General features: G+C 39.9%; 1 protein-coding gene across 1 annotated transcript in view; it reads left to right on the forward strand.

Annotated features, from left to right (window-relative positions):
* The first annotated feature begins 664 nt into the window (after positions 1-664).
* The window catches only part of limk2 (LIM domain kinase 2), a 20,907-nt gene continuing 9,995 nt past the window's right edge, over positions 665-11,576 (forward strand). Inside the window, exons 1-3 of the mRNA XM_010776654.1 lie at positions 665-929; positions 1,847-1,943; positions 8,278-8,413. Coding sequence (XP_010774956.1) covers positions 914-929; positions 1,847-1,943; positions 8,278-8,413 — 249 coding nt within the window. The 5' untranslated portion in view covers positions 665-913. The remainder of the gene's footprint in view (positions 930-1,846; positions 1,944-8,277; positions 8,414-11,576) is intronic.

Raw genomic sequence — 11,576 nt, forward strand, 5'->3', positions numbered from 1 at the left:
GGGGGGTTACTTTAACAAATTATGTTACTAAAACAATTACAAACAACAACAAAAAGAAATAAAAACAACGTTTGGCTGCATAAATAATAATAATAATTATTATCCCAAATGCATTTAGATTAATGGTTAAGTAAGTGACTAAACACAAATTGTAACTAGCTAATTGACACGTAAATTCTGTTATTAAAACAAAAAATAATGATGGTATTTTATGTTTATTTTTTTGTATGCTATGCCTTTATACAAGACTGAAAAAGTTTACATCTTGAACACTGTCAATTCAATTCAAATAGCTTTATTTTCACGGCCATAATGACACACAGTATTGCCAATGCTTTGTACAATTACGACATCAATAACATTCATAAACATTTCAAACAAAATCAATAATACAATTTTTCTTTTCTGTAAAAGGAAAATAATATAATTTTAGGACAAGCTGTCTTGTCTCCCTTGCCCGGCATTACATGTGAGTTTCCGTTATGTTATGTTATGTAGAAATCAGTGTCTGGTAGAACAATGCTGCAGTGTGGTCGTTGTGTCTGTAGATGGCGCCACTGTTGTTCGCTTTCAGTTTGTTTTTTTGTCCCAAACCTCAGTTTTCTTCTCCTGCTTCCAGGTGCTGCTTTGAGCCCTTCCGCTCTCCGTACAGGAATGTGAAGACTGCATTACGTCAGTTATCCTACCAGCGACAAGAAAGCAGCCTCGTACAGGAGGAGTGTGCTTAGTTTTTTGATTTGTTTTTCTTCCTGTGAACAATTAAAGGGATTTGTTTTTCTCCTGAGGTATCCACAGTCGCGAGTCCTGCTGGGTGAACGACGTGGAGGAATCAAACATTGAAGCGGCGCATCGCAGCTCTCAGTATGAACAGCTTGTGAAGGATTTCAATAACGACGACACTCTGAGAAAGTAGATGGAGCAACCAGAAGGTGAGGTATATCTCAAGCTGTAACTTAAAACCTATAAAGACGAGAGGTTACATTATTTTCTTTGTATAGGCTATCGTGTTACACGGCGAGTTGATACTATATTTCATTTTGTGCATTTCAATGTTACATCGAGCATACCTGTTTTCAAAGGTGGGAGAAGTGCTCAGATATTTTATTTCAATACAAGTAGAATTACAGAGTGTAGGAATACTCTGTTAAAAATAAAAGTCCAGCATTCAAAATGTTACTCATGGAAAAGTACAAAAGTATTGGCATCAAAATATAGTTAAAGTACCAAAAGAATAATCAATTATATGTTTTGATTGAATCAATCAATCAATCAAAACTTTATTACAGACTCAGGGTCCAGATTACATTACATTGCATTTAGCTGACGCTTTTATCCAAAGCCACTTACAATAAGTGCATTCGACCAGGAAGATAAAAGACAATACATTGCATAGATAAAAGACGAGACATTACATATAATGAATTACATACAGAGCATAAAACATATTATAATTATTGCATTAATGTGCTTATTAAAGCTGGTAAAGGTGTGGCTCATTTTAATTCCTTTGTATGCTGCAGGGTAGCTTGTGAATTGTCTCCAGGTGTAACTAAAGTCTTATTTAAGTGTTGATTAAATATTACACAACATTAATCCAAATCTGCAAGGTAACTAAAGGTATTCAATAAATGTAATGGAGTAAAAGTACACTTTTTTTTTATCACTGAATGGCAGTTGGATAGAAGTAGCAAAACATTGAAATACTCAAATAAAGTACAAGTATCTCAAAATTGTAAATGTACTTTAGCTACTTTACACCACTGCCTGTTCCACATACAGTTATACCTACTACCAGAATTTGAAGCATACAATGCTGCTCCATTGAATACCTTTCCATTTCTTACAGGTACTAAGAGCTGTAACTGTGCGGGATGTGGAGGAGAAATCCAAGACTCGTTTCAAATGAAAGTCCTCCTGGACACCTGGCACAACGCCTGCTTTCAGTAAGTGTTCCCAATTATGATTTGAAACATGCCTGAAAGTACTCAGTTCTGAAATTAGCATAGTTGAGTTGCTCTGATAAATGAATGCTTTGTTTTCTCTGAAAGAGGAGTGGGAACAGTTTGCATTGACACAGAAACAACTGTTGTCTTTCTGTTGGTCAACATGCTGGCTGCTCTGTTTGGGTTACCTTACAAATGGCCTTGTGGATAATCCCAGAAGCTTCTGACTAGTAGCCTCAACATGGGCCTCCTAGATCTGTTTTTCTCTCTAACAATTCACCATTGTTTTTGTGTGCCTCTGTGCACAAAGTGAGCCATGTAGGATGTTCATTGCTGCTGTCACAGCTGGTAAACCTCTGCATGGGGACGATGCAGCTTGGTCAGAGGAATGGTCCTACTATCCTGGAGGACTTTGCCCACTCTCTCTGCCTCTGCTCGGAGGTTTAATGATTGCCACATCGTAGCTTTCTGGTTTCACAGGTCACTGCCCCACAGTGAGGTATCTGTGTGTGGGGCAGTGAACCTGTGGCTCGTTGCAGGCACATTCTGCACATGCCAGCAGGATGCGTAATTCATTGGGGTTTTCCCCTTGGATAAACAGTAACACTCGATTGTTATAATGTGAGATAAGATTGTGCAAAACTGATGACACTTCAGATCAAACATTTGTTTTGCTTTTGAAAAGGTTATTGACAATAGCTCAATAGTCACTTTGTCTAATTAATATCATTTTAAAGCAGACGACGAATCGGTGGGTTTGTGAATGTTGCAGATTGCAGCACAGCACAAGTCACATACTGACAATATATCCAAAAATCCTCAGTTTTTTACGAGTGGAATCTGGCTCTGGAGGACTGCTGGCAGGTCCAAAAAGACCTAAGAATAGATTCAATGTAATGCTGCTGACTGTGTTGTCGGTTCCTCACATCTGAAATAACTTTCTTCACGTTTTTGAGCCGGTATCCACTCCAGCAGCACATTGACCTCACACAACCTGCAGCTTCTCCTAACACAGCTGCGTTACTGAGCATTGATCCTCTCCATCTCTTCCTTTGTTCTTCTGAGCTCCCCCACATTTGTTGGCATCCTTTCCTATTGCAGCATCTTTGTCTGACGCGTTTTCAGATACAATCTTTAAAAACGTGATATTAGATATTGTTGCGTACGCGTAGGAAGCCAGACATTTTCAGTCCTCTAAATGAGCTGCAGCTTCTCCCTCGGAGCTTTGTCCACACTGCTGTATTCAAACCCCACTCACAATTGTTATTATTATTATTATTATTATTATTATTATAGTTGTATTCCACTCATGGCAATTATTATAAAACAAGACATGGACACTTTAAGCAGTTTGTTTGTATCCCATGATGGAAAGGTGCAGGCAGAAGACTTATTTGACCCTTATTCTAAAATAAATGGTCTGTCAGTCAAAGCTGCTTACAAATACTTAAAGTAACATGAAACCAAAAACACAAACAACTTCATACTGTGAAATTATTCTTTCTTTATACATTTTCTTGAATCTGAATATGTTTATACAGCCCCTTAAATCATTTGTAAAGAATTCCACAGTTTAACGCCAACTACAGAAATGCACATCTGGTTTAAAGTAGTCTGTGCAAACTGATTATTATGAACCTTAATCTCTGAACTTGTTAAGCAAATGTTAAAGCAAAGTGAAAACAAAGTCAGTGTGATCCCTCCTGTGGTGTTCCTATTGTCTATTGTCCACATGCTGCCCCTCTCCCCTCCGTGGACCTCCACCTTGTGTAAGATTCTTACAAGCTGACGTCACGTTTGTTCCACTAAACCTGGCGTTTTATTGAGGCCTATAGGTAACTGCACGGCTGCGCTCTGCATTCCTAGACAGCGATTCAGAGATGTGAGTCCGCTGTCTCAGACATCGACTGCTGAGTCCTTTGTTGTGTTCCCCCCCCCCTCAAATCTATTCCCGTAGCCCTAAAAGTAGAGTATTGTGCTTTTATGTTTTTCATACAAGTTGATGAGCATATATTTATTTAGTCGCCTTGATCCCTTCAGATTTCATTACTCAAAGCAAAAAATCCATGTAAAGAAGAGTTTCACACAAAATATATGCAATATTTTATTTGTAATGTGCAAAATAAAATAGCAAATCAACAAAAAGAAAAGTGTGAAAATAAATTAAAAAAACACAGATTTTGAGAAACATTACATTTGTACCCTTTTGACAAAGACTTTGTTGGTTTACAGTCTGTTTTTCAGCTGGATGACAGAATTTGTATTCACAAATATCAACAGATCTTTGTTGATGAATTCCGAAGTTACCATGACATGTCTAATAACATTAGCAACACACTGCTTGTGCTATGAATGCTGTAACATTTGTCACTCTCCACTCCTTGGAAAGAGGTTTTTTTTGGAGCACAAGAGTCCCACGCCCAAAGATAAGGTCCCGTCTAAAGTGAAACACTCCCTCTTCAGCTCTTCAGCTCTTCAAGGGCAAAGCGTTCGGTCCCTCTCTTAGTATCTCCATTTCGTGCTCCCACAAAAGATTACACTCCAGCAGGAATTTAAGGAAATGGGTAATGTTTACTCTGTAGTGTTAGTGCAGGCAGTGCATTGTTCATTGAAGAACCACCTGAGCGTGCACGCCCCCCCCCCATTCACCGCCAGTCCGTTTACAGGGAAGTCAGGTGTTTTTATAAGCTGCCTTACATCACTTTATCTTGGTGTATTGTGGGGATATAAAGGGAAATAATTATAGTTTATCAGCGGGTTTTTGTCGAGGAATGCTTTTTGTTCCGAGCTAGGCGGACAAGGTAGACATTATTGTTTTTACAGCCACACCTGGACACATACTGAATGTCTTGCATACCAATTTGAATACTGCACTTTTCACAACTCTTTCTCTTCGTTGTGTGTGTATCTGTGTCTGTGTGTGTGTCTTTCATCTGATTGGACCACTACAGTGCACTGTTATCACCAGGCAATACTGATCCTAACAGTATGCTGTGTATTCCTTAGCTAGACCAATACTGCGTTATTTTTCCAAGTAAAAGAAACTTGAATGATTTACGAGCAAAAATGCATAAAATAATGAAATCTGTTTTTGATCCCTTGGATTTGCATGTTGAATAACTGTATAATATATGTACTTAATAAACCTGCCAGTAAAATCAGGAAGACACACTGAATAATTACAACACCATTTGTTAATAGCTGCCAACACGTATTTTCTGAAATGTCGACACTGCAAAACAAAGCTTTATATATCACTAAACCGACTAGAGCCTGATTTCAATAGTTTTATTGACAGGAATGTAATTCTGCATCGACAGTGTTTGGCATTCTTCAAACACTGACTCACACAATTTCGATAAGTGGCCGGTTACTCATGCAAATTTGACCTCAGCAAAATGTCAGCTCTGCTTCCACTCATCTCGTCAGAGTTGATGAATCAGGCTGGAGTTATTATTACACTGACCTTGTAGTCACTCTTAATCTTTGTTTCTTTTGTCCTAGAAGCACAGACCCGTTTTTCACACATTATTTTGTATACAGACATCAACATTGATGCAACTTGATGTAAAAAGACATGTATTTCCCTCTCTCTCGCTTTCTGTCCACATTCTGTCCACCAACCACAGACCAGGACTAATGATCATCACCTCTAGTAACAGGGGTGTCAGAACTTCAAGCCCGGGGGCCAAATCCGGCCCGCGACTTCCTTTTATGTGGCCCGCAAGAGCTTGCAAAGAATATAATACGTTTATTATACGGTTACATGCCACTTTACAGTATTTCTATATATGTTCATTTTAATTCATTTCTTATTTTATAGTTATTTATCATTTTACATTTTTATCTTTGATTTATCCTTGATTGTATTAATCTGTGTGAATCTGTGCTTCCTGTTTTTCAATCTTACCCTGTTGCTGTTAAACCACTGAATTTCCCCACAGGGATTAATAAAGCTCCATCTTATTTTACAGTAGCATGTTGCCCATAAACTATATGTCCCACAATGCATCTCATTTTGTGACATGCACACTGAAGAGACTTGCAATTATTTGCCCTAGACTTCTGCTTTCAGACGTAGTTAATTATGAAGTTATTACCCTATCCGATAATAATCCAATGCAGAGGCAATAATGTAATATAATACATTATTTCATATATATGATGTATTTATAAATGTATATTTACTTAGTTACAACCGGCCCTTTGAGTGCAACCATAATGCTAATGTGGCCCACGATGAAATTGAGTTTGACACCCCTGCTCTATAACAAGGTCCCTTTTTAAGTTATGCCAGAACTCTTTGAAATATCTGCAATCTTTGCCAAAGTCAATGGGCCTGGATCAACTCTATCTGCAGCGTGATGCACGAGGCTCTGCTGGGAGCTGCTGCCAGCACAGAACTCAAAGATTAAAAATGCAAAAGTGATATTTCTGAATTAGAACATCCGATTCACAAGCACATGAGCACTCGGAGAGCGATATTGCAAAAGAACAGCAGAAGTCCCCGTCCTTACCATCTTACCAAAGCCTGAAATCAAATATAGTTGTTAATCAGGAAGTGCAGTGTCAGTTGGAAGTTTGTTAATATTGTTGATCCTAAAAATGGCCGTGTATTGCAACACCTGTTTTTGAATCAGGAGTTCAGGGGGAATTACTGGGACAAGTTTTCCACTCCCATTTCTTTAACTTTAGTTTCAAGACAAAACCCAGACGGCAGTGACACACGTCATCCATCGTGATTCATGTGTCACTTTATCACTTCTCACTTTCAGCAGCGTTGACGTTGAAACCAAGAAGGTTGAGAAACGGTTGAAGCCCTTGCAGAGTCTGGATGCTGCAGCAGGATTGCAGTCAATGTCTGCAACCTGATCTCAGAGTAGTTCATGCTTGATCGTATTTTGGCAGTCGAAACCGCTGCCACCATTTTGCATAACCAGTGCAGCTTGTTCGAGGATCGTTCAAAACCTTCAGGTGCGATCCAGTCTGCAGGCGACTTCAGCGTTCCTCACTCTGAACGCACTGAGAGTTAAACATGTCCCCTTCATTCAAAGCGTCTGGTCGGGTGACAGCTTGGATCGGTGATCATTTATTATTCCATGAAACAGAGTCAGAAAGTCTTAATACTGACTTTTTATGTTAGAATTTCTCCTTTGGTAGACTTCCCCCTTCAGTTGATAAGAGAGAGTGCCTGAGTGGCAGACAGATGAACTTACCTCACTTGATCAACGTTCCTGACTGAACCCATGATGTTAGTTATATAGTTTGCACCTTTGCTAACAGACAGCTTTGTTGTTATTTACTCTGACTTAGATACAAAAAATGCAGAATAAGAAGGTTGTTAAGTAACTGCAAGCAAAAACTGCCCTGTAGAGATTTTTGAACTTGTTTTTAAAGATTCTAGTTGTTTTTCAAAGTAGTCGTGCAGTTTCCCCCCCCCCAAACAACTGGATCCTTTTAAAGAGCTGGAAAGTATTATAGCAGCCTTATTGGTAACCAACCGTTCCCTGCCTTGACCATCTGCCAGTGCTTGCAAGATAATCCTTTCTCCAAGATGGAACAACTTTTGGAGCTGTCACTTTTTCTAAAATCAAAACGCAAAGCACAAATACGTGCAAGCCCCAGCAGATCTTGGGAACAACATATTTGCTGTGCCGCCCGTGCACCTTGTTAAACTCTGAGAAAATAAATTCGGCTGGAACATGCCTCCAGCTAATGTTCCTGTCTCCAAACCTCAGAGTTGAGTATTGTTTCCAGCAGGCTGATTTATGGTTTTTCTGTGGTCTTTCGTTTACCATTCAGCACCAATCAATGGTATTTGAATGCAGTGTACTTCTTATTTGAGGAATGGGTTTGGATTGGTCACATAGTTTGGCTGATGGTTCAAATGATTGCATTTTTCTGTTTCTCTTTTCTCCTGTTTCCTCAGTTCCTACATCATTTGTTCTCAAAGTGCTCAGACACATCATGTTAAAGAATATTTAATGACGTGCACAAGATGAGTCTTTGGCGATCATATATTCTTGAGGGTGAGGTGCAGCCATAAGTAGAATAGGAACCCCTTCTTATAAAGCTATAGAGGAATGTATCATTTATTAAGAGAGTGGTGACACAACACTTTATTACACAACATTGAATTGATGCTTCACGAGGATCTGAAGTATTTCCTTTCGTAATAATTCATTGTGCTTTTGAGTGTCTGCCATATCCCCTTGGAGGTGATTGCTTCACAGATGGAAAGAATCCCAACCTCTCATCCATTATTTCTTCACTCTTCTGTTGGTGTATTTTTTGTAACGTGCGTGCGTGACCGAGACTGTTTGTGTCCTCTCAGGTGTTCTGTGTGCCGTGATCTCCTGACCAACTGGTACTATGAGAAGGAGGGAAAGCTGTACTGTCGCAAACACTACTGGGAGAAGTTCGGAGAGCTCTGTCACGGCTGCTCTCTGCTCATGACTGGACCCACTATGGTGAGTCCGCTGCACCTATTGGTCAAGATTCAAGGCTTTTATTGTCATGTGTACATAGCTACAGTGTAGTTATGACAAGTACAATAGTAAATAAAATAAAATATAAATAGTGCAGAATCGTCTATATACAAGTAATTGGAATATTGATATATATAAGTTGCAAACAGATGAATGTTATGGATGTTATGGATGTTCTTTCAAAAGTGCAGGTGTTTCAACATGTTTTACTGTTTTCAAGAGATGTGTAGGCAACGTGAATGCATTATGATCACATGTTATGGAACTGTTTTCCAAGTATGATTTAAGATGAATTGAGGTTAAAGGGAAACTCTTACGGCCCGTCCACACACAGGCATGAAAAAAATCTTGAAAAATCTTGATGCTGGGCGTGTCTGAAGCTTGGCGATTTCACGCGCCCAAGGCGACCAACAACCAATCAGGAATCTCCCAGGAATCTCCCACCCGCCCCCGGTATACAAATCCTGTCCATTCAATGTTAAAACGAAGTAAACTGGATATAAACTCCCCAAACAGGTGAAAACCTACCAGTTTCACCAACTGTCTCTGCCACCTCCCTCCATGCCTGGTTCCTCCGGTTTAGGTCCCGATAGGTGAACAGAGAGCAGTCGTAAAGGACCGGGACATTTCCTACAGCGATGATTAATTTATCCTCCATTTTATGACATATGGAAAAGACCGCAGCGGTATCTGCATACAGTACACGCGGTTTGATTGGCTAGCGCTTGCACTGGCGGGATTTGCATAAACGGGATTTGATTGGCTGATGCCAGCTTCGCAAGCATCGGGAGCATCAAAAGTTGAACATTGCTCAACTTTTGATGCTCACGATGCTTGCAAAGCCATGCTCCGCTCCCCACAATGCAGTTCGGCGAAGATTAAAAATCTTCTACAGTACGTCACCCCATTCAAGTGAATGGGCGAAGCTTTGAACGATTCTTTTCATGCCTGTGTGTGGACGGGCCGTAATATGATTGTGTGTGAAAGTAGAACCCTCCTGTAAAAAGACATTGATATTCTCCAGGCAGGAAGGATGTATCGAAAGCCTTTCTGAGGTATAAAAAGGGAAGGGAAGTGTTGGATACAAGGAAGTCCGACCTGAGAGTGCTATGCTAAACTGCTGGAGCACTTTTGTAATGCTTACTGGGTATCTCAATCTGACTCCAGCCTCAGGAGAAACTTGAAATAGTGTTTTTAAACCAATAATGCTAAGATCTCGTGCCAGAGGTGTCGTTTCACTTCCAAGCTTTTGCCAGCTTTCTGATGCGTCACCGTAATAAAACCTAGCACAGGGTCAAAACTATTTGGAGGTTTTCTCTATGGGATTGCCAGGCGTTTAAAGTTTTAAAGTCTGCCTTGATTGAATTACAATTGCAAACCATTTCCTCCTCTTAAATAATACCAGCATGCCCACAGAGCATGTCAAAGCTCTCTGTGTTCCAGTTTCTCCAGTTATTACTTTTACAGCTGGGTTATACTTGTAAAATTGGTGTCGCTGCTAAACGTAGCAGATTAGGCTGTAGACCTCACTTGTTCTGCACAGAGGTTCTTTCATGGTTCACCAGGTACACAGAGGTTCTTGTGAAAAGACGCTCGGACATGGGGTGGTTTTAGAGCTCACCTTATTCAGTCGTCCGTTGTGAGGTGGCTCTGTAGATATTATCCTCACTCATATCATTTTCTGTACCTATGGGTTTACATAGACAAAGAAGTATCTGTTGTTAAAGCAAGACTTTTATAGGTGGAAATCACACATTCTTTCCTCGACAAATGAAAAGTTTCATTGATATATAATATAATTCTTAAATGTCTAAAGAAACTGGCATAGAAGATGTAAGGACCACCTTTGAACTAGGGCTTTACAATTTCGGGGAAAAAGTGTGGGATTTCCCCCCGATGACAAAAAAAACAGATTTTGTCAACGTCGTTCTTTCTGTTTCCAATGTTCTTCTTTATAGTTGACTTTCTGTTTCTTTTTTGTGTTTTTCTCTTGTCCTACCTAATGTTCAGGTTACGGTTTAGCGGGGCCTTCTTTTGTTGTGTTAGGGTTGACTCACAAACAACACACTCTCCTTAAACCCTTCAATAAGATGTTTCTGTTCTGACAGATGTCTCTTGTTTGTATGAAGCAGCATTAAGTTGAAGCCTGACATGTTTGAGCAATGTGACTATTTTGCGTGTGCACATTGCATCCTCCAATGCTTAAATTGTACTATTTTCCGGTTTACCTCATGTAGCAATTATGAACTGAGTGAAGGTACCGGTATATAGAAAATAAGAAAGAAATTACAGTAACATTCTAATTTGTCACGAGTGTTTATATTGAATTTATTCCAAATGTCAGCCAGCTTGAATTAGTCTAAACAAGTCTAAACATGAGATTCAGGTGGCAGCAACTCTTCCTGGTCACGACCGGGGTCACTTGTCTAACGTAGAGCCAGACTGAAGTTTTTCTTTTTGCCACCAAGCAACACACACAATGGACTCTTCTATTTAGTATTGGCATCCTGCTTCTACAGCCAGTGAAGCCAAGTGTTTTTGGCGGAGCTGATTTGGCGTCAAGAGAGAGAATCATTGTGAGCCGTCAGAGCTGCTGCAGCTTGTTAGGATCTCAAGTCCAGGACACTTATTGTGGTTTGTCCTGTTGTAATAATGTGTTAGTTTACTGATCGATGAAAGATATTTCGAGGCACATTTTGCTGTAAACATTTAGTTTACTGATTGATTAAAGATAGGTATTGTGATGGAACCTTCTGAAACAGGACTCAGAGAGACACGAGGAGAGCAGGAACTTTGATGGCAAACACTGACGGTTTATTTGGAGCTTCGGCGGGGAATTCAGAAGACATGTCGGGTGCTACGAGCTGACACAACAGATGCCAAACTAATTCTGAACATCTCTACACCAGACCCATGTATTTAGCTGGTTCTGAGAGAATAATCAACATTGTGCATAACAAGATAGAACAGGCAAAGCACAATAACACCTCTATCAGTCAGACAAAACACTGAGAGCACAGCACCCAAGGTTGCAGGCAAACCGGGTCAAAGGGGTCAAATATTTCCTCAACAGGTATGTTAAGGCACATTTGGGGTCATGTATCTGCGTTTGCCTCTCAAAAATGCGACCTACTTGGTTGTTGCC

Source organism: Notothenia coriiceps, unplaced genomic scaffold (assembly GCF_000735185.1).
Source record: "Notothenia coriiceps isolate Sejong01 unplaced genomic scaffold, NC01 NC01_scaffold00017138, whole genome shotgun sequence".
NCBI lineage: Eukaryota > Metazoa > Chordata > Actinopteri > Perciformes > Nototheniidae > Notothenia > Notothenia coriiceps.